At 38.5% G+C, this 24,606-nt stretch overlaps 1 protein-coding gene across 2 annotated transcripts in view; it reads left to right on the top strand.

The window, feature by feature from the left end:
* Positions 1-6,447: 6,447 nt before the first annotated feature.
* Positions 6,448-24,606, top strand: part of M1AP (meiosis 1 associated protein) — a 75,813-nt gene continuing 57,654 nt past the window's right edge. For both annotated transcript variants that reach the window (XM_027099080.1, XM_027099081.1), the window contains exon 1: positions 6,448-6,737. In XM_027099080.1, the coding sequence (XP_026954881.1) occupies positions 6,498-6,737 (240 nt within the window). In that variant the 5' untranslated portion in view covers positions 6,448-6,497. The remainder of the gene's footprint in view (positions 6,738-24,606) is intronic.

Here is a 24,606-nt window from a genome sequence, read left to right as displayed (position 1 = left end):
CAAAACCGACTTTAAAACAGATTGTAACAAGAGACAAGAAAGACATTACATAATGATCAAGGGATCAATCCAAGAAGATATAAAAATTGTAAATATATATCCATCCAACATAGGAGCACCTAAATCCATAAAGCAAACATTAACAGACATAAAGGGAGAAATTGACAGTAACACAATAATAGTAGGGGACTTTAACACCTCAGTTACATCAATGGACAGATCATCCAGACCCTCCAAAAAAAATCAATAAGGAAACACTAGCCTTAAGTGACACATTATATCAGATGCACTTAATTGATATATAGAGAGCATTGCATCCAAAAGCAGCAAAATACACATTCTTTTCAAGTGCACAGGGAATATTCTCCAGGGTATATCACATGCTAGGACACAAAACAAGCCTCAGTAAATTTAAGAAAATTGAAATCATATCAAGCATCTTTTCTGACCACAATGCTATGAGACAAGAAAAAAAATGCAAACACATGGAAGCTAAACAATATACTACAAAACAACCAATGGATCACTGAAGAAATTTTTTAAAAACTTGGAGACAAATGTAAATAAAAGCACAACAACACAAAATCTATGAGATGCAGCAAAAGCAGTTCCAAGAGGGAAGTTTACAGTGATACAAACCTACCTCAGGAAACAAAAAAAGCTCAAATAAACAACCTAACCTAACACCCAAAGGAGCTAGAAAAAGAAGTATAAACAAAGACCAAAGTTAATATAAGGAAATCATAAAGATAGGGCAGAAATAAATGCAATAGAAACTAAAAAGAAAAAAATTAGTGAAACTAAGATCTGGTTCTTTGAAAAGATAAACAAAATTGGTAAACATTTAGCCAGACTTGTCAAGAAAAAAAGAGAGAAGGCCCAAATCAATAAAATCTGAAATGAAAAAGGAGAAGATACAACTGACACCACATAAACACAAAGAATCATAAGCAATTACAATGAACAATTATACACCAATAAAATGTACAACCTAGAAGAAATGGACAAATTCCTAGAAATGTACAATCTCCCAAGAGTAAACCAGGAAGAAATAGAAAATATGAACAGGCTAATGACCAGTAATGAAATTGAATCAGTAACAAAACAACTCCCCCCTAAAATAAGTCCAGGACCAAATGGCTTCACAGGAGAATTCTACCAAACACTTAGAGAAGAGTTAACAACTATCCTTCTCAAACTAGTCGAAAAAATTGCAGAGGAAGAAATGCTTCCAAACTCATTCTACAAATCAGGCATCACCCTGATACCAAAACTAGACAAAGATATCACCAAAAAAAGAGAAAATTACAGGCCAATATCACTGATGAACATAGATGCAAAAATCCTCAATGAAATAATAGGAAATTGAATTCAGCAATACAATAAAAGGATCATACACCATGATCAAGTGGGATTTTTTCCAGGGATGCAAGGATAACTCAATACTCACAACTTAATCAATGTGATACACCAAATTCATAAATTGAAGAATAAAAATCATATGATCACCTCAATAGATGCAGAAAAAGTTTGACAAAAGTAAACATCTATTCATGATTAAAAAAACTCTCATTGAAAAACAATAAATTAATTGATTAAGAAAATAAATAAAATAAACTGAAAAAAGAAATTATAAAAAAACTCTCATCAAAGTGCATATAAAGGGAACATATCTCAACATAATAAAGGCCATACATGATAAGCCCACAACTAACATCATTCTCAATGGTGGAAAGATGGAAGCATTTCCTCTAAGATCAGGAACAAGACAAGGATGTCTGCTTTTGCCACTTTTATTCAACATAGTATTGGAAACCCTAGCAATAGCAATCAGGCAAGAAAACGAAATTAAAGTAATCCAAATTGGAAAGGAAGAAGTAAAACTGTCACTGTTTGCAGATAACATGCTGCTATATATAGAACATCCTCAAGATGCCAACAAAAAACTACTAGAGCTCATCACTGTTGCAGTAAAGTTTCAGGATACAAGATTAATATACAGAAATCAGTTGCATGTCCATACACTAAGAACAAACTACTGTATCAGAAAGATTAAGAAAAAAATCCCATTTACCACTACATCAAAAAGAATAAAATACCTAGGAATAAATCTAAGGAAGTAAAAGACCTGTACATGAAAAACTATTAGACAGTGATGAAAGAAATTGAAGACTACACAAACAGATGGAAAGATATACCATGTTAATGGATTGGAAGAATTAATATTGTTAAAATGACCACACTACCCAAGGCAAGCTACAGATTCAATGCAATCCCTACCAATATAATTCTAAAATTTGTCTGGAATCACAAAAGACCCTGAAGAGCCAAAACAATCTTGAGAAAAAAGAGCAAAGCTGGAGATATCATGATCCCTGATTTCAAACTATACTACAAAGCTACAGTCATCAAAACAGTATTGTACTGGCAGAAAAACAATCTCATAGGTCAATGAAACAGAATAGAGAGCCCAGAAATGAAGTCACACTTATATGGGCAATTAATCTATGACAAAAAAAGCAAGACTATACGATGGGGAAAAGACAGTCTCTTCAACAAATGGTGCTGGGAAAACTGGATAGCTACATACAAAAGAATCAAACTGGATTACTCTCTCACACCATGCACAAAAGTAATTTCAAAATAGATTAAAGACTTAAATATAAGATATGAAACCATAAAACTTCTAGAAGAAAACACAGGCAGTATGCTCTTTGACATCAATCTCAGCAATTTTTTTGTATACGTCTCCTCAGACAAGGGAAACAAAAGCAAAATTAAACAAATGGGACTACAGCAAACTGAAAAGCTTTTACAGTAAACTGACAAGCTTTTGCACAGCAAAGAAAAGTGTTAACAAAACAGAAAGGGCACCTACTAAATGGGAGACATTTGGAAATAATATATCTGATAAGAGAATAATATTCAAAATATACAAATCAATATCAAAAAAACAGTCCAGCTAAAAAATGGGCAGAGAAAAAAAAATAGCAGAGGACCTAAATAGACATTCTTCCAAAGAAGACATACAGATGGGCAACAGGCACATGAAAAGATGCTCAAGATTATTAATATTGGGCTTCCCTAGTGGTGCAGTGGTTAAGAATCCGCCTGCCAATGCAAGAGACACGGGTTTGAGCCCTGGTCCAGGAAGATCCCACACGCCGCAGAGCAACTAAGTCCGTGCACCACAACTATTGAGCCTGTGCTTTAGAGCCTTCGAGCCACAGCTACAGAAGCATGCACCTAGAGCCCATGTTCCACAAATAGAGAAGCCACCACAATGAGAAGCCCACGCACCACAACAAAGAGTAGGCCCCACTCACCACAACTAGAGAAAGCCCGTGCACAGCAACGAAGACCCAATGCAGCCAAAAATAAATAAATAAATAAATTTATTTTTTAAAAAAGATTATTAATATCAGGGATATGCAAATCGAAATCACAACGAGATGTCACCTGACACCTATCAATATGGCTATTATCGAAAAGACAACAAATAACAAGTGTTGGCAAGGATGTGGACAAAAGAGAACCTTTATACACTGTTGGTAGGAATGTAAATTGGTGCAGGCACTATGGAAAACAGTATGGAGATTCCTCAACAAAGAAAAAATAGAACTACCATACAATCCAGCAATTCCACTCCTGAGTATTTGTCTGAAGAAAATGAAAACACTAAGTAGAAAAGATATATGCATCTCTATGTTCATTGTAGCATTATTTACAATAGCCGAGATATGGCAGCAACCTAAGAGCCCATCAACAGATGAATGGGTAAAGAAGATGCCATATATAGATATCTATCTATCTAGATAGATAGATATACACACACATATATACAATGGAATATTATTCAGCCATAAAAAGGAATGAAATCTTGCCACTTGCAACAACATGGATGCACCTAGAGGGTATTAGGCTAAGTGAAATATTGTCAGACAGAGAATTACAAACATTTTATGATTTCACTTATATGTGGAACCTAAAAAAAAAACAAATGAACAACCAACCATAACACAACAGAAACAGAGTTATAGATACAGAGAACACACAGGTGGTTGCCAGAGGTGAGGGGGGTGGGGGGCATGGAAATTGGTGAGGGAGAGTAACAGGTAGAAACTTCCAGTTGCAAAATAAATGAGTTACAAGTATGAAATGCACAGTGTGGGGAATACTCAATAACTATGTAATATCTTCCTACAGTGAGAGATGGTAACTAGATGTATTGTGGTGTTCAGTTTGAAATGTATAGAAATACCAAATCACTATGTTGTGTAACAGGAACTAACATAGTGTTGAAGGTCAATTATACTTCCAAAACACAGAAACACACTCATAGAGAAGAGCTCAGGTTAGTGGTTACCAGAGCTGGAGGCGGGTGGGGGTGGGAGGTGGTGGATAAAGGCAGTCAAAAGGTACAAACTTCCAGTTATAAGATAAATAAGTGCTAGGGATGTAATGTACAATATAAATAACACTGCTGTATGTTATATATGAAAGTTGTTAAGAGAGTAAATCCTAAGAGCTCTCATCACAAGAAAAAAATGTTGTTTATTTCTTTAATTTCACATCTATGTGAGATGATGGATGTTCAGTAAACTTATTGTGGTAAAACTTTCACGATGTATATAAGTCAAAGCATTATGCTGTACACCTTAAATGTATACAGTACTGTATGTCAATTATATTTCAATAAAGTTGGAAGAAAAAAACAGTGACTGACTGAATGAGTGAATGAATGACGTGGAAGAGAAAGGTTAAGCCCAGGAACATGATGGGGTACCACTGGAATGCTTCATGGGGCAGGGGTAGCTTGACGAAATGTCAGGTTTAGCATAATATTCTCAACAGAAATCCAAAACTCTACCTTAGCACCAAGGAAGGGTTGTTCCTCTGGCACCCAGGCCTTGAAGAAGGCGGGCCTGAGGTGCAGCCTGAGGTGGACCCTGAGGCGGCGCCCGCAATGAGCCGCCCGGCCTGAGAGGGGCGCCCTCGCAGTGCAGGCGGACGTGGAGAGCCGGAAGGGCCACGTAGCCGCGCCATTGCCTTCGCGAAGAAAAGGGTAGGAGCAGGGCTGAGGGCCGCAGGCGGGGAGGACGGCCACGGGCAGCGCCTCGCAGGAAGGACTTGGGGCGATCTCGGGCCGGCCCTCAAGCGGGTGTTGGCGGGGAGGGTGTTGGCGAGCAGACACGGGCAGCTGCCGGGGAGGCCTGACGCCCGGACGCCCAGGTCCGCCGCGTCCGAGCCCGCCCTCCGCAAGCGGTTCTGAGGATGGAGCGGCAGAGCCGAGTCTCCTACGCCGACTCTCCTGGGCCTGGGGGCTGGGTGGCCAATCCGTGAGGCAGCGTAGGCGTCGTGCTGAGGGCCCAAGACACTTTGTGGGGGGGGGGGGGGGGGGGGGTGAAATATATTAACTTGTGAAGACAAAAGAAAACAGTGAAACCTTAGGGCCGAAGAAAAGGGGTTTTGTTTTATGTTTTTCCTTACGTGAGGGGGGCGGAAATGAAATTGAAGGGCCCACGAAAATCTTTTTTGCTCTTCCACAGCAAGAGGCCAGCTGCCTTTATGGAGCTGAAGGGCGCGCCAGGGGCTAGGAGGGTGGAGGATGGGAGGGGGGGTTGGCCAGGTAGGGCATGGCAGGAGGATGGAGAGTTGGGTAGGAGACACATGCAGAATTTCGGAGCCAGGGTAGGGATTTCAGATTTTGTTCCAAGTGTAATTGGAAGCCATTGAAGGGTTTTTGGTAAGGGGGTAACTTGATGGCCTTTGGTGGTTCAAGGCCGAGATTTAACCGGTTTGCAGGGGGACACCAATAAGTGGGCATTCTTGTCAAAAGTGGGGAGCATAGGATCACAAATAGGTGCTGCTTAGGACTATGCCCAGACACATCAGGTGCCTTAATTGATCATGTTTGACAATATAAGGGAGAGAGCTGCCTTTTACCCCATTTAAAGAACAATGTTGGGGCTTCCCTGGTGGCGCAGTGGTTGAGAGTCCGCCTGCTGATGCAGGGGACACGGGTTCGTGCCCCGGTCTGGGAAGATCCCACATGCCGCGGAGCGGCTGGGCCCGTGAGCCATGGCCGCTGAGCCTGCGCGTCCGGAACCTGTGCTCCGCAATGGGAGAGGCCACAACAGTGAGAGGCCCGCGTACAGGAAAAAAAAAAAAGAAAAAAAGAAACAAAGTCATGAGGGCAGATAGCTTACTTTGAGACCGAAGTTTGACTTTTTGATTAGTTCCACTCAACATCTCTAAGCATTCTCAGCCTTACATTATAGGCAAACATCTAGATCCCTTGGCAGCTGTTAAGATGGGATAGCATAGAGAAGCTTGAGTTAGTACCTAGTTTGACTCTTGTCTGGACTTAGTCCCCTAGACCTGTGTTCATTGTTTCAACTTTCAGTTTTATGAAAGCCAATGATTTCTCTTTTCTTCCCTATAGGTGTAGAGAATATCTAAGTGGTGGCTACAGTTCCACCCCTGGTCTGGCTGCCATGTATCATGGGCAAACTACTAGTAAAAGGCCATCTAATTCCACACAGATTTACCAGCAACCTCCAAGGCTCCTCATTGTGCATATCGCTCTACCATCCTGGGCTGACCTCTGCTCCAACCTCTGTGAGGCTCTGCAGAATTTTTTCTCTCTAGCCTGCAGCTTGATGGGCCCCAGCCGCATGTCCCTCTTCAGCTTATACATTGTACAAAATCAGCACGAGTGCATCCTCCCCTTTGTGGTGAGTATATCTACTTGTTCATTTTATCCTGAAAGCAGATATGAGGTTTCTGGAGCAGAGATCACAGTTTTTATTCTTACAGTAATAACTGTGCCCATTCCCCATACCCAATACCCCACAGGCAACAGAAAGAGCCCGATGTCATCCTACACATGGGAGATTTGTACTGCAGAAGAGGAAACCCAAAATTATTAATATGGGAGTATATATAGGCCACATCTTACCCCCCACCTCCACTCCTGAGAGAGAGAGAGAAAATTTGACATTTACAGTCCTTTGGAATATAAGGAACTGACCTCTTTCATCCCTCTTTGAAATGTAAACACGGGGAAGTAAATCTCTAAATTTCTTTGGAGGTCTCTGGCTGCTCTATCTCCCTTTAAGTTTCTAAGACTTTTCCTTTAACCCAGGTTCCAGGTTTTTTTGCTCAGAAAGCCCCAACTGTGCAGAAATATGGAAATATTTTTTCTCTATACTTCCATATAGGACTCAGGTGAAACTCCCCCTAGGGTTTCAGAAGGCAAAGGCTGGGCTAAGGGCAATGCTTTTACAAAGCTCTCTCACACATAGACAGCTATCTCTTTTCCTCCTCAAACAAATTCAGATCTTCACTTTCTCCCCTTTACAAAGTTCAGAATCTCAGGGCTGGGAAAGACTTCAGAGGTTCTAGTAAATCCTCTTCCTGAGGCAGCCATGCTGTTGGGATAGTCAGAAAAGACCTCATGGAGAGCCAGGACTTTGATTCCTACCTGGTGTGAATAAGACCTCCTCCCACATAGTGTCCATGGAAGCCATGTGGGAGCCTAGACGCCCTCCAACCCATCCAACATTAACAAGGTTTCTATCTCTCCGCCTCCCTATTAAGGTGGTGTCAGAGGAGGCCATGTGGGAAGTGGCAGTGAAGTGGCATCTTTTTATCTCCAAGGCAGGATGGTGTCAGTGAAGACCTAGTGGGAAACAAGGACTTTTAGGACATTTTTCCTAGTGGAAAGCTTAATGGTAGTGAAGCTTACCTACCCCCAGGGTGTCAGTGGGGGGGCATATGAGGCACCTGAACATCCACCCCCACCCAGAGATAACAAGGCACCCTCCCTTCTGGGATGTAATTAGAGGCCAAATAGAGTCACACCCCAACCTGACAGTAATTATGTGGAAACTTCACTTCCCCCATTGGTGCAGTGTCAAAATAGGCCTACTAAAGCAGAAGATTTAAACAAGATCCAGAGTCTTACAGCATAATACCCAAAATGTCCAGAATACAAAAAAAAAAATCACTCATGATTATCAAGAACCAGGAAAATCCCAACTTGAACTAGAAGACAACAGACACCAACACTGAGATGACACAGGTGTTAGAATTATCTGAAAACGCTTTTGAAGCAGCCATCATAAAAATATTCCAACAAGCAGTTATGAACATGCTTGCACAAATGGAAAAATATAAAGTCTCACCAAAGAAATAGAAGCATAAAGAAAAACCAAATAGAAATTTTAGGCTGAAAAATGCAATACCCATAATTTTAGAAACAAAAATCTACTATGGATGGGAAAAATGGAGAGGACAGAGGAACTTGAAAACAGAATAAAAATTACCCAATCTCAGCAACAGAGAGAAAAGAGACTTGAAAAAAAAAATTAGCAAAGCCACAGGGATCTGTGAGACTATAACAAAGAGCTAACATTTATGTCATCACGGTCCAAGAGGAAAGGGACAGGAGGGTGGAGCTGGACAAATATTTAAAGAAATAATCACTGAAAGTTTCCCAAATTTGGCAAAAGTTATAAACCTAAAGATTCAAGAGGCTGGTGGAGCCCCAAACAGAATAAACGCCAAGAAATCCATTCTAAGACACAGCATAATCAAAATTCTAAAAACTAAAGACAAAGAAAGACTCTTGAGAGCGGGACACTGACACCTTACCTATAAGGGAGAAACAATCAAGTAATGATAGATTCTTTTCATTAGAGACCATGAAGGCCAGAGGAAGTATCACATTTTTCAAATGCTGAAAGAAAAGAACTGTTAACCTAGAACTCTGTATCCAGTGAAAATATCCTTAAGGAATGAATCAGAAATCAAGATTCTCAGATGAAGGAAAACTAAGAGAATTTGGCACCATCAGACCTACCTTAACAGAATGGCTAAAGGAAGTTCTTGAATCAGAAAGGAAATTATAAAAGAAAGACTCTTGGAATATCCAGAAGGAAGAAAGAAGAGTGGAAAGAATAAAATATGAATAAAGATAATAGACTTTCTATAGAGTCTTCTAAATTATATTTGACAGTTGAAGCAAAAATTATAACATTGTCTGATATGGTTGTTAATGCTAGTGTATTTAGAGGAACTATTTAGGATAATTACATTATAAACGGGAGGATAAAAGGACTTAAAGGAAATTAAGGTTTTTACACTTCATTCAAAATGGTAAAATATTGACACCAGTATACTGTGATAGGAATGTATTTGTATAATGCAATACTTAAAACAACCACTTAAAAAATCTATATAAAGAGATACACTCAGAAACACTATAGATAAATCAAAATGAAATTCTAAGAAAGTATTCAATTAACCCACAGGAAGATAGGTAAATGAAAACACAGAAATGAAAAACTGAGGGAACAAACAGCAACAAATAAATCAACAGGCTGACATACCAATAATTACATTAAATGTAAATGGTTTTATGGGCTTCCCTGGTGGCACCTATCCCTGGTCTGGGAAGATCCCACATGCCGTGGAGCAACTAAACCCATGCACCACAATACTGAGCCTGAGTTCTAGAGCCCATGAGCCACAACTACTGAGCCTGCATGCTGCAACTACTGAAGCCCATGCACCTGGAGCCCATGCTCCACAACAAGAGAAGCCACCACAGTAAGAAGCCCATGCAGTGCAACGAAGAGTAGCCCCCGCTTGCTGCAACTAGAGAAAGCCCACATGCAGCAACAAAGACCCAAAGCAGCCAAAAATAAATAAATAAAATAAATAAATTTATTTTTAAAAATGTAAATGGTTTTAATACACCAATTAAAAGAAAGAGAGAATTCCCTGGTGGTCCAATGGTTAGGACTCTGTGTTTCCACTGACAGGGGCCCAGGTTCAATCCCTGGTTGGGGAAATAAGATCCCACAAGCTGCATGGTGTGGAAATAAATAAATAAATAAAAGAGATTGGCGGAGGTGGGGGCATGACCCAACTATAGCCTATCTACAGGAAACTAACTTCAAATACAATAAAAGTACATTGAAAGTGAAAGGACGGAAAAAGATATACCATGATAACAATCAAAACGTTATTAATGTATCAAATTAAGTAGACATAATGATAAAAAGAGTCACAGAACAAGAACAAATAGTCCTAAAATTTATATGGAACCCCAAAGACCTAGAATTGCCGAAGCAATCCTGAAGAAAAAGAACAAAGCTGGAGGCATAACCACCCCACCGACTCCCGCCAGACTTCAGACAATACTACAAAGCTATAGTAATCAAAACAGCCTGGGAACTTCCCTGGCAGTCCAGTGGTTAAGACTCCACACTCCCACTGTAGGGAGCACGGGTTCAATCCCTGGTCAGGGAACTAAGATCCTGCATGCCATGTGGTGCAGCCACAAAAAACAAATTAAAAAAACTGTGATATTGGCACAAAAATAGACATACAGCTCAATGGAACAGAATAGAGAGCCGAGGAATAAGCCCACACACCTACAGTCAATTAATCTTCAACAAAGGAAGCAAGAATATACAATGGAGAAGACAGTCTCTTCAGCAAGTGGTATTGGAAAAGCTGGACAGCAACATGTAAATCAGTGAAGTTAGAGCACTCCCTTATGCCATACATAAAAATAAACTCAAAATGGCTTAAAGACTTAAATATAAAGCATGACAGCATAAAACTTCTAGAAAAGAACATAGGCAAAATATTCTCTGACCTAAATTGTAGCCATGTTTTCTTAGGTCAGTCTCCCAAGGCAAAAGAAATAAAAGCAAAAATAAACAAATGGGACCTAATCAAACTAAGAAACCATAAACAAAATGAAAAGACAATCTACAGAATGGGAGAAACTATTTGCAAATGATGCAACCAACAAGGGCTTAATTTCCAAAACATACAAACAGCTCATACAGTTCAATATTGAAAATAAATAAATAAATTTTTTAAATGGGCAGAAGACCTAAATAGACATTTCTCCAAAGAAGGCATGCAGATGGCCAACAGGCACATGAAAAGATGCTCAACACTGCTAATTATTAGAGAAATGCAAATAACTGCAATGAGGTATCACCTCACACCAGTCAGAATGGCCATCAAAAAAAGTCTACAAATAATAAATGCTGGAGAGGCTGTGGAGAAAAGGGAACCTCCTGCACTGCTGGTGGGAATGTAAATTGGTGCAGCCACTATAGAGAATAGTATGGGGGTTCCTTAAAAAACTAAAAATAGAGTTACCATTTGATCCAGCTATCCCATTCCTGGGCATATATATCTGGGGGAAACCCTAATTTGAAAAGATACATGCACCCCAGTGTTCATAGCAGCACTGTTTACAATAGCCAAGACATGGAAGCAACCTAAGTGTCCATCGACAGATGAATGGATAAAGAAGATGTGGTATATATATACAATTTTACTCAGCCATAAAAAAGAATGAAATAGTGCCATTTGCAGCAACATGGATGGACCTAGAGATTATCATTCTATGTGAAGTAAGTCAGACAAAGACAAATACCATATGATATCACTTACGTGTGGAATCTAAAAAAAATGATACAAAATGAATTTGCAAAACAGAAACAGACCCACAGACAGAGAACACAAACTTATGGTTACCAAAGGGGGAAAGGGAGGAGGGATAAATTAGGAGTTTGGGATTAACAGATACACACTACTATATATACAATAGATAAACAACAAGGGCATACTGTATAGCACAGGGAACTATATTCAATATCTTGTAATAACCTATAATGGAAAAGAATCTGAAAAAGAATATATATATGTGTGTGTGTATACATATATATGTATCTGAATCACTTTGCTGTACACCTGAAACTAACACAACTGTATCTGAATCACTTTCCTGTACACCTGAAACTAACACAACTGTATCTGAATCACTTTGCTGTACACCTGAAACTAACACAACGTTATATATCAAATATAATTTTTTAAAAAAATTCCAAAAGAAAAAAAAAGTCAATCCAACAAAAGACAGCAATCTTAAATGTGTCCCCACTAAACAACAGAACTGCAAATGTCTGTTAACTGGTCAATGGATAAACAAAATGTATAACTCTCACTCCATAAAACTGGAGTTTCCTACAAGCACACTGAGGACAGAGTGAAAGTGATAGTGATGTTTACAGCCATACAGCAAGTATGTTCCTCTACTGTGCCATTTTCCTTGTGCATGTCTGTCCCATGACCACATTTGGCTGTGATATCTATCTTCTGTCAGGCAATAGGGGTAAAGAAAAGTTGAGAGTGATCTGGAAAGGCAAATGAAGATATTCAGCATAGGAGGCTTTTGGGGAGATGAGCTCATGTCCCAAACAAAAGTAAAAGGATTTCATTTCCTTCTTCAATTGACTATGTTCTGTGCCTCTGGTACTCCTCAGTACATCTGACCTTAGATGAACCCCTGATCCCTTATTCACTCCATTAGGAAAGACAGACAGTTCTAGACTAAAAACAACCTCTGGTAACTCAGGAAAAATTGCAAGCCAAAATTTCCATCCAAACGAACAGTAAGTTCAGCCCTGGTCAAAAGCTCAAGAAAATCACTGAAACAATGCCATTACCTTATGTATAGAACAGTCCAATCTTTGTTTAAAGAAATAAAATATTACCTTAAATCCATTTTCTCTGACCTATATAAGTATCTGACGTTTTCTATCTGCAGAGTTAGCTCAAAATGTAAGTGGAGGAAGACGCAGGTAGGAAATCTTGCCTAAGTTGAACACCTCAATTTATCTCCTCATATTTAATTTATGAGTATAATAAAATAATTCTGAACTTTTTATGAGAAATCTTGACAAAGGAATTATAATTAAAATATTAGAATTCCTTTTATATCTATTGTGCCCTTAATATAAATAAATTTGACCAAAATGATTAATCTCTCAAAGCAGTTTCAGAAAAATTCCATTACTGTGAGGGTTTTACCAATTCTTTTACCTTTTCATGAGAACAAAGAAGTTATTTAAATCATATGTGATCTACAATGGTATTTGAGGACCAGTAGTGGTCTAATTTGCCTATTACATTTATTTTCTTATCCTTACTAGCAGACCTTCAATAGAATCATTTAAAAGTGGCAAATAATAAGAATATTTTGGGCTTCCCTGCTGACGCAGTGGTTGAGAGGCCGCCTGCCGATGCAGGGGACACGGTTCGTGCCCCGGTCCAGGAAGATCCCACATGCCGCTGAGCGGCTGGGCCCGTGAGCCATGGCCGCTGAGCCTGCGCGTCCGGAGCCTGTGCTCCGCAACGGGAGAGGCCACAGCAGTGAGAGGCCCACGAACCAAAAAAAAAAAAAAAAAAAAAAAAAAAAAGATAATAAACTGTAATTGAGTGCTGCAGGAGGGTGGGGAGAGTAAGAAAAGGAAATATACAAATTTTATTATTGTATAGTGGAGATTTTCATCTCTCATTAATGGATATTAAAGAAATAACTTAGGGGAATTATATAAACATGGAATTATAAAGATAACCCCTAAAACAAATACAAACCTTTCTAATTATGACAAGGAAAATATATATAGAGCAAACAAATTTACACAGTGTAGTGATTTTTCAAAAGCTATGAAAACAGTGTATACCTTAAAATAATATAACTAAAAATAACTAAACTTACCTATTAAAGTACTTTAAAACAGATTTGATTGCAGAACAAAATTCTGCTGTATTCAGCAGAAGAGACTACAACAAAGTGATTCAGAAAGGTTGAAAATAAAAGGAAGGGCAAAGGTATACTAGGCAAGTGCACCCCCATAATAAAAAAACAAAAAGCATGATTTTAATATCAAACATCATTGAATTTAGAGCAAAAATCACTAAACACGACTAAGAATGGCACTTTAATGCTAGGACACAAAGCAGAGAAGAGCAGAGAATTATCAAGAGGAGCACAAGAAATATATTCAGTAAGGGAGCCTGTTGAAGGGACGGTCTATTGAAAATATATCAGTTTTGAATACCAGTGTACCAAATAACATAGTATCAACATTTTTTAAAGAAATATAATTATATGTATGAAAGAAATCTGCACCTTCCTGAAGTGCTCATGGAATAGTCACAAAAGTTGACCATATGTTAAGCCACAAATAAACCTCAAAAGTTTGATGAATTACAAAAAGTACAAGTAGATCAGTCAACATTCTCTGAATACAATGCAATAAAACTAGGAATAAATAGCAAATACAGAACAAAAAGTCACTACCACCTGGAAATTTTTAAGCTGTTTAATAGCTTTTGAATCAAAGAGGAAATTAGGCAAAAATTGCAGTATATCTAGAAAATAATAATAATGAAACACTACATATTAGAACCTATGTGATATAAAAAAGTTAATGCTGAGAAAAATTCATATCTTTAAACTATACAAATTTCATTATTTTAAATTATATTAGTAAACCAGGAAAACTGAAAATAAATGAAGCAAGCAACTCAAGAAGAAAAGAAAAAACAAGCTTAAGGAAAGCTAAAGGAAGGAAATAATAAAGATAAAAACAAACAGTAGTGAATATGAAAATAGAAAATGGTAGAACAAATGAATAAATCCAAATTTGTTCTTTGGGGAAAAAATAGGAGATAGATCAGCCATTAGTTAACTTAGTTTTTGGAAAAGGGCAGGGGGAAAAGGCACATATACCCAAAATAAGATAAGGAGAAAGTAACCACACTTGTGTGAAATGCATAATTCTCCATGAAAATATAATTACCGAAAGTGAATTCAGAAGAGATAGAAACCTGCCATTTCCCATAAAAGGAATAGGGAAAGTTATGAAAGAACTACCCTCCCCCAAAATAAAGTACTGGAACCAAATGGTTTTGCAGGGAAATAATACCAAACTTTTAAAGAACAGATTGTTAAAGTTTTTTAACCATTTTATACCACAGAAAGAAAAAAAAAATCCTTCCAAATTATTTTTGTGAAGATAATGTAATATTGATCCTAAAATCCAGCAAACATTACACAGAAAGAAAAACTACAGACCAGTCTCACTTATGACTATCTATTAAACATCCCAAATAAAGTATTAGGATCCCAAATAAAGTAATAGGATCCAGCTCATATTTTAAAAATCATCTACAGGAATGCAGAAATGGTGCAGTATTGAAATCTATTAATATAGTTTACTATGTTAATATATCTAAGAAAAATATGATCATGTTTATTTCCACACATACTTAAAAAATGGTGTTTAATAAAGTGCAACATCCAATCTTTTTTTTTTTTTTTTTTTTTTTGCGGTACGCGGGCCTCTCGCTGTTGTGGCCTCTCCCATTGCAGAGCACAGGCTCTGGACGCGCAGGCTCAGCAGCCAGGGCTCACGGGCTCAGCTGCTCCGCGGCATGCGGGATCTTCCCGGACCGGGGCACAAACCCGCGCCCCCCGCATTGGCAGGCGGACTCTCAACCACTGCGCCACCAGGGAAGCCCTCCAATCTTCTTTTAAAAAAACTTAAAAAATTAGGAACAGGTGGCTATTCCCATAGTGTATGTCTATGACAAGTCAAAAACCAGATCTTACTTAATGAAAAGACACTGAATATATTCCTGTGTAAGACAAGTAAGTTTACTATCATCACTGTTATCTAACAGTATTTTAGAGATTTTCACTGATATAATTGCACACATAAAAAAGAAGTTAGAATATAGGAACAAGGAAAGGAGGGACTTCCCTGGTGGTCCAGTAGTTAAAAAACACTCTGCGCTTCTGCTGCAGGGGGGCGCGGTTTTGATCCGGGGAACTAAGATCCCACATGCCCCACGGCATGGCCAAAAAAAAAAAGAAATAAGGAAGAAAAAGATAAAATGATCGTTATTTGCAGATTAATGGTAATATATCTAGAAAACCCAAAAGAATCGACTAGAAAATTACTTAAAACAACAAAAGAATTCATGACAATGGTCAGGTACAAATATTAATACAGATATAAGTACCCTTTAGGGCTTCCCTGGTGGCACAGTGGTTAAGAATCCGCCTGCCAATATAGGGGACAAGAGTTCGAGCCCTGGTCCAGGAAGATCCCACATGCCGCGGAGCAACAAGCCCATGTGCCACAACTACTGAGCCTGTGCTCTGGAGCCCGTGAGCCACAACTACTGAGCCCACGTGCCACAACTACTGAAGCTCGTGTGCCTAGAGCACATGCTCTGCAACAAGAGAAGCCACTGCAATAAGAAGACCGTGCACCACAACGAAGAGTAGCCCCCACATGCCGCAACTAGAGAAAGACCACGCAGCTACAAAGACCAGGCACAGCCAAAAATAAATAAATAAAATAAATAAATTTATTTTTTAAAAAATAATAATAATAAGTACCCTTTATATTATTCCAGAACAACAAACCAGAAGTTAAAATGGCAGAAAAGTTCTCATCACAATAACCAAAATGATCAAATAAATGCTTATGAATGAAAATAATAATAAATTTGCAAGATTTATGTGAATTAAAATGCTATTGAGAAACACAAAAGAAGACTTGAACAAATGAAACATCATTAGTTCTTGAGAGGACTCAGACCAGAAAGATGTCAGTTATCTCTAAATTAATCTATAAATGTAATGCAATTCCCTGTAAAATTTCTAACAGAAGAACTAGACATCTTGATAATAAAGTTAAAATTAGAAACAAAAAACAAACAAGAATAGCTAGAGACTCTTCCTCTCAAATATTAAACAGATATTCACAGTGTGATACTGGAAATTGAAAAAACAGAGCAATATAATACAATTTAAAGTCCAGAAATAGACCCAAATACATGGGGGGATTTAGTGTATGATAATGATGCTATTTAACATTAGTTGGAAAAATTATTCAACAAACTAGATAGCCATGTGGGAAGAAATTAAGTTAGAGTCATACACACAGCTTACACCAGTATAAATTCCAAAAAAAAAATTTTTTTAATAAATTTATTTATTTTTGGCTGCGTTGGGTCTTCGTTGCTGCGCGCCGGCTTTCTGTAGTTGCAGAGAGTGGGGGCTACTCTTTGTTGCGGTGCACGGTCTTCTCATTGTGGTGGCTTCTCTCGTCGCGGAGCATGGGCTCTAGGCGTGCAGGCTTCAGTAGTTGTGGCTTGCAGGCCCTAGAGCACAGGCTCAGTAGTTGCAGATGGATCAAAGATTTAAATGTAAAAATTGAAAATATCTAAGTACTAGAACAGACTATCAGTCTGGGTCCAATCAGGATATGGAAACCACATAGTGATTTAAACAAGGAAAAAGTATATAGAGTATTTTAACATAGTTTAACATATTAAGCTATGGTAATATAGCAATTATAAGATATAAGAGAGCTTTTTGTGGTACACTAGGGCTGAGGGAGAGATCTCAAAGAATGACAAACTTGCAAAGGGGACCCCTTTCCCAAGGCTGGGGTTTAGACCCAGTTGGAGAATATATGGTTGCAGCTCACTGGATGCAAAGAAGTTCACTGGTTCGCTCAAGCCAGAGCTGATCCATGGCTACTGGGAAAGCAGGAAGCAACCCTCCAGGTGTAGGCACAGTGGCTGATGCGTAGGCATGCAGAGAGTGGAGAAGCCAATGTGGGCAGGAGGCCTGGAGTAAGCAGTGTCTGTATTGGAAGAACAGCAGCATTCGGAGGACTACAGGAGACAAAACTGAGGGGAGGGACAGGTGAGCAAAGGGAATCAGGCATCAGTGCAGGCAGGAGGCCTGAAGCATGCAGTGTCCATGCTGAGTGGACAGCTGACAGGTGATCAGGTTAGGGCTGAGAAGTTCCCAGTGTCTTAGTCAGCTCGGGCTATGACTGGCTGGTTTAAACAATAGACATTTATTTTCTCAAGGTTTAGAAGGCTGAAAGTCCAAGATCAGGGTGCCAGCCTGGTCAGGCTCTGGTAAGAGTCCTCTTCCATCTTGCAGACAGCGGCTTTCTTGCTATGTGCTCACATGGCCTTTCCTCAGTGCATGTACATGAAGAGAGAGCTCTGGTGTGTATTCCTCTTCTAAGAGCATCAGTCCCATCATGGAGGCCCCACTCTCATGACCTCATCTAAACTTAATTACGTCCCAGAGGCCTTGCCTCTAAGTACCATCACATTGGGAGTTAGGGCTTCAATTTATGAATTTTAAGGGGACACAAACATTCAGTCCATAACACCAAGGGCCAGCAAGTTCTGGGCATGTGGGTGGAGCACTACCAGGTAACTTCATACCCCACTGGTTTCAGCAGGAGTGCACCTTCCTCCTGCAATGTCCCTCCAGTACACTCTACTCAGAAAACTTAACATCATGATTACTGTAAAGGAGAAAGGCTTAAAGTAGAATTCTGTCCATTATTGCAGAGATATACTGAAGGGTGAATTTTGAGCTGAGAGGCAATAAATCAACAATTAACATACAGACCATGGGGGAAAATGTAACAGTAAGAAAGGCCTTTCTAATCATAACACAAAACCCAAAATTCCAAAAATAAAAGATTAATAAATTCAGCTGAATAAATATAGAAAATAGAAAATATACACTTGGCCAAAAAAAAAAAATACTGTGTGTAAAATCTAAAGACAACTGACAGGGCTTCCCTGGTGGCGCAGTGGTTGAGAGTCCACCTGCCGATGCAGGGGACACGGGTTCGTGCCCCGGTCCGGGAAGATCCCACATGCCGCGGAGCGGCTAGGCCCGTGAGCCATGGCCGCTGAGCCTGCGCGTCCGGAGCCTGTGCTCCACAACGAGAGGAGCCACAACAGTGAGAGGCCCGGGTACCACAAAAATAAAATAAAATAAAATAAAGACAACTGACAATATGAGGAAAAATATTTGCTTCTATATCACATAGGGTTAATTTCCCTAACCGCATAAAGATTTCCTTGAAATCAATAATGATAATGACCAACAATCAATAGTGAGAAATTATGTACACAGTTTTCATTAAAGGAAATACACATGATGCTGAAACATTGAATATGTTCAGTCTCACTTATAAAAGAAATGCAAGTTAAAACTACATTGAGATGCTATTATTTTTCACTTATTTGGCTGGCAAAGATTTTTTTTTTTAAGTTTAATGACATACTGTTTATGAGGATATAAAGAAGCAGACACCCTTATATGCCATTTATGGGCATATATTTTAACACAATTTCTATAGTGGGCAATTTGGTATCACAATTTACATACCCTTTAACCTAGCAAGTCTATTTTTAATAGGTTTGGTTTTGTTTTGGCTGCACTGGATCTTCATTGCTGCACGTGGGCTTCTCGAGTTGTGGCGCATGGGCGCTAGAGTGCATGGGCTTAGTTGCAGTATGTGGGATCTTAGTTCCCCAACCAGGGATCGAACCCGGGCCCCCTGCATTGGGAGCACAGAGTCTTAACTACTGGACCACCAGGGAAGTCTCACAAGTCTGTTTTTAGAAACTTATTCTACAGATATGTTTTCATATGTGCAAAAATGATTTGAGTATAAGATTATTCATTTCAGCATTGTTTGAAGTAGCAAAAGATTGGAAACAACCTAATGTTAATTAATAGGGAATTGGTTAAATAAAGTTATGGTCCATCCATTAATGGAATACTATGTAGCCATAAAAATTAAGACACTTTTTATATATTGAATGTAACGATTACCCAGATTTACTCTGCAACAAAATCAAGATACGAAAGAGTATCATAATCTGGTCTATTTTGGTAAGAAGAAAGATCAAGTTTATCATTTATATTTTCTTCCATGTAAAGAAATATCTCTGGAAAGATACCCAATAAGCTAGTAATATTGATTGCCTCCAGTAAAGTACTGGTTAGCTAAAGAACAAGAGTAGGAAGGTGACTTTTTCTACATATTTTTTTGTAACCTTTGAATCTTGAATGCTTGTTGAATGTGAGAAGAGAAATCTCAACAAAATTTTGGAAACGATAATACAGGTGAAAAGTGACAATTGACTTAGCAGTCCCAAGAGAGCTAAATCTTAAGCCAGTAGTGGGAAACCCAAGGAAGAAAGCATTTTAAACCACCAAGTTCTCAAAAGCCTTGGGAATTGGTAAAATCAAGTACTTCTGGAGGTAAGAATGAAGGTAGAGCTAAAAGTAGAAAGATGTTGAACATCTGTATAAAAAGCAGTTTGACCTTTAGATGCTCTCTTCTACTCCAAAAGCAACAAACTTATTCATCACCTTAGATGGGGCATCACAACATGCCCCATACCAATGGACCCCTAGGAATTTCACTGAGGTAGAAGGCCCCTGAATTTTAGTCAAATTTATTTCCTACCCTCTGGCATACAAATGTCTTACCAATAAGTTACTTCTTGCTCACTAGGTCCACTCAGCATAATGTCATTAATGTAATGGGCCAGTGTGATAGCTTGTGGAAGGGAATGGCAGTCAAAAATCTCTGTGAGCTAAATTATGACATAGGGCTGGAGAATTGATATACCCCTGAGGTAGGACAGTGAAGGTGTATTGCTGGCCTTGTCAGCTGAAAGCAAACTGCTTCTGTGGGACCTTATAGACAGGCGTGGAGAAAAGGCATTTGCCAGATCAATAGCTGCATACCAGGTACCAGGAGATGTGTTAATTTGCTCGAGCAATGAAACCATATCTAGCACAGCAGCTGCTGTTGGAGTCACCACCTGGTTAAGTTTATGATAATGCACTATCATTCTCCAAGACCCGTCTGTCTTCCGTACAGGCCAGATGGGCAAGTTGAATGGGGATGTGGTAGAAATCACCACCCCAGCATCTTTCAAGTCCTTGATGGTGGCACTAATTTCTGCAATTCCTCCAGAAATTCAGTATTACTTTTATTATTTTCGTAAGTAGAGGCAGTTCTAGAGGCTCCCACTTGGCCTTTCCCACCATAATTGCCCTCACTCCACAAGTCAGGGAACTAATGTGGGGATTCTGCCAGATGTTAGGTATGTCTATTCCAATTATGCTTTCTAAAACTGAGGAAATAGCCACAGGCTGCATTTGGGGACCCACTGGACCTGATATAAAATTTCGTTGATCACCTGACCTCCACAAGCCCCTACTCTGACTAGTGGGCAACAATGATGTTTGGGATCTCCTAGAATTAGTGTCAGTTCATAGCCAGTGTCCAGTAGACCCTGAAATGTCTGATTATCCCCTTTACTTCAGTGTACAGTTACCCTGGTAATGTTCAAATCTTTCTGGTCCTTTTTTCATAGTTTTTTAATTCTTTGTTCATGGTGTTGAATCCCTCTTTTATTTCATTAAACATCTTAAAGGTACTTAAATATATTTGATAATTCTAATATCTGAAATTGTTGGTATTCTAATTCTCCTGTTTGTTGTTTCTGCAGACTCTCTCTCATAATGTTTGGTTTCCTCACTGATTTTGTAATTTTGGATTATGAGCTTACCTTAAGCTGATCTTAATGTGTGAGAATTCTGTGGGGCCTGAGTTTAGGGTGTATACCTCTAGAAAGGATTTATGTTTGCTTGAGTCAGGTGCCCTGAGGTGCTATCAACCCAGGACCACTTTAAGTTATGTTTTAAAATTAGGGTTTCCTGGACCCTGCAGATAAAGACAAATCCCAAACCCACATGAGGGGAGATATATGGTTTCTAGGTCCCAGCAGTGATTTCTTTCTCATTTCTACTCAGAGTTCACATAACTTAACAAGTTTCATTGTCGCCTCCCTTGACCAGTGAGTAGATTCTTTCTAGCCCACCTTTTCACTGAGAAAATAACCTTTTGCATGGTCTTAACTTTGAGCCAGGATGGCAGTTCCAATTCTACTCCTTATGAGGGCCTAAGGCCTTGTCTCCTTCTCCTTTACAACACAAAGCCCTAGGTTCCCAAGATCAACAAGTAAAGCCAAGGCTTTTATACCTATCTTACACTGTAGTTTCCTGTTGTCCCCACTTTGGTTCCTGGGGATTTCCCTTAATTTCTTATGAATTCAACTATGCATATAAAAGATATTTGTGTTTTATCTAGTATGTATACTGTTAGGTGGTAGAAGAGTGTGTTTCAGATATCTAGTTTATTTGTAGGTGCTTTTTACATATTAAGAATATTAATGTCATGCTAATCTTATACATTGCAAATATTTACCCAGTTTGTTTTTTGTCTTTAACTTTATTCATATTCTCCTTTACTTAACAGAAAATTTTAATGTGGTCAGATCTCTTCATTTTTCCCTTTATGGTTTCCTACCTTTGTTGTCATGTTTCCAAAGGCCTTCCCTACCAGAAGATAGTATCCTTTTTTTTCTACTATTTTCCTAGTTTATTTTTTCAATAAATTTATCATTATTGAATAATTTTAGATTCATCAAAAAGTTGCAAAGGCAGTACAGAGAATGCCTATATTTTCTAACTTATATTTTTCTTCCCCCTAAAACTTATTATATGTGCATCCATTTACCATTTATTCAAAAATAATTTGTTTAATAAAACTGTGTTCCAGGTACTGTCCTAGGCCCTGCAGACCTGGCAATGAAGAGATAGATCAGATTCCTCCTTTAGTATATTATTATATTGAGCTTATATTCTAGTGAGATAGACAGACAATAACTTGTCAACATACTTTGGAAAATGTCATTCTAGTGTGACTCTTATCCCTTTCTATTCTGAGGCTATTTATCTCACTTGTTTGTAAGTTAGTAGAAAGTGGGAATTATGTCTTTTTTTAGGTACCTAGTACATCATAAGCACATAATAATAAATGTTTTTTAAAATGGATGACTGAATGGACCTATGTCATTTACATAGATACTATTTTTTTTCCACTTATTTTTGTCAGTTGTAGAATAGGGCCATTAAGTCAATACAAACCCCTTCTGTTTAATCAGCAATGATTTAAGTGCTTTTAGGGTTTGATAGTGATAAAAAATAATAACCACAGCTAACACTGAGTACATACTGTGTGACATGAACTAAGTCATTTAATAGTTAGTCTGTAAGATAAGTATTTCCATTGTCCCCAGTTTCTAATTGAAGACATTTTAGCTTAAGGACTCATAGTCAGTAAGAGGAAGAGATAGGTTTGGAACTCAAGTCTATTTGGATCTAAAACCTTAACCAAGACTAGTACTTCTTTAACTAAAATGCCCACTACTCTTCAACAAGCATCCTCTACTCTTGTCAGGCACATTTCCTCTTCCTCTCTGACACATTATATTCACTTTCAACCTCCATAGATGCTTGTATTGAACTTTCAGCCTCTCTACCAATCCCCCAACACACACACATAAACACATAAAATATTGTATTCTTTTTACAAATCTTACCCTTTCAATTCTCAGCCCCATCTCACCCCCTTTCCACCAACACTTACCTTTCTTTTTCTAAATCTCTAAAGTATCAATAGTCTATAACAGTCTCTTTCAACCGGGATACACATACCACTAGGGCTATAAGACTTCCCAGAGTACACAGGAATATATAATTTTAAAGAATTGATATATAGATCCTCAATTTCCACTAGTATTCTTTTCTAAAATTTCTCTGACTAATTATGCCTATGATGAGAGTGTCAGACTACTTCATCATTCCCACCATCCCTTTCACAATTACCCTTCTTCCACTTCACAAAGAAAATCCAAAGTAAAAAGGAAGAGGTGAGAGGTACAAATCTTTCACCCACTATGAATTTTACTGTGATGAATTGCCATGTGGTTTTAAAACTTGCAGGGGCACCAAACAAGGAATAATTCAAAATATTGGCATCAATGTAAGAAAGTAAAGGACTTATGATTGGGTTAAAAATCTTTTGCAGGGCTTCCCTGGTAGCACAGTGGTTGAGAGTCCCCCTGCCGATGCAGGGGACACGGGTTCGTGCCTTGGTCCGGGAAGATCCCACATGCCGCGGAGCGGCTGGGCCCGTGAGCCATGGCCACTGAGCCTGCGCGTCCGGAGCCTGTGCTCCGCAATGGGAGAGGCCACAACAGTGAGAGGCACGTGTACAGTAAAAAAAAAAAAAAAAAAAAAAAATCTTTTGCAACCAGGTGATGTCCAATTTTAACAAAATTGAAGGAAGACTAAATTGAGGGACTTCCCTGGTGGTCCAGTGGTTAAGACTTCGCCTTCCAGTGCAGGGGGTGCAGGTTTGATCCCTGGTCGGGGAGCTAAGATCCCACATGCCTCGTGGCCAAAAAACAACAACAAAAAAAAACAGAACCAATATTGTAACAAATTCAATAAAGACTTTAAAAAATGATCCATATCAAAAAAAAATCTTAAAAAACAAACAACTGAGTAGCAGCTGATCATTAAAATAATTTTTATTAGTATTTATATCCCTATATAATTTTTGGCATATAGCTCAGAATGAGTTTGACAATTTGATTGACTTCTATATTTATCAGGACAATGGTTCTCAGCACTAGAAACCTCCTAGAAAATAGGAATAGGATTAATACGGAATGTTGGTGCCATTCAATCAGTAATTTATTCACACATACCTTAACTAATTGAAAAAAGAATGCAACATGCTCATGCCATTGAGATGCATTTTTAATTAAAGTTTATGCTTAATGCCAATAATTATCAAAATAGGTAATATATATGTTGTTTTGATCAATTGTATATGAGCAATAATTTTAATAATAGCTCAATCTAGATTATTAATTAGAGCCTATAGTCATAGGAAATTTTAAAATCTTACAACATGTAAATATTTTTGACACAGAGAAGTATGATAAGATGAT

This window comes from Aethalodelphis obliquidens, unplaced genomic scaffold, assembly GCF_003676395.1.
Source record: "Aethalodelphis obliquidens isolate GAN/ISIS:26980383/991018 unplaced genomic scaffold, ASM367639v1 scaffold128, whole genome shotgun sequence".
Classification (NCBI taxonomy): Eukaryota; Metazoa; Chordata; class Mammalia; order Artiodactyla; family Delphinidae; genus Aethalodelphis; species Aethalodelphis obliquidens.
Note: the sequence above shows the minus strand (reverse complement) of the source record. Positions and strands in the feature narration are given on the sequence as shown.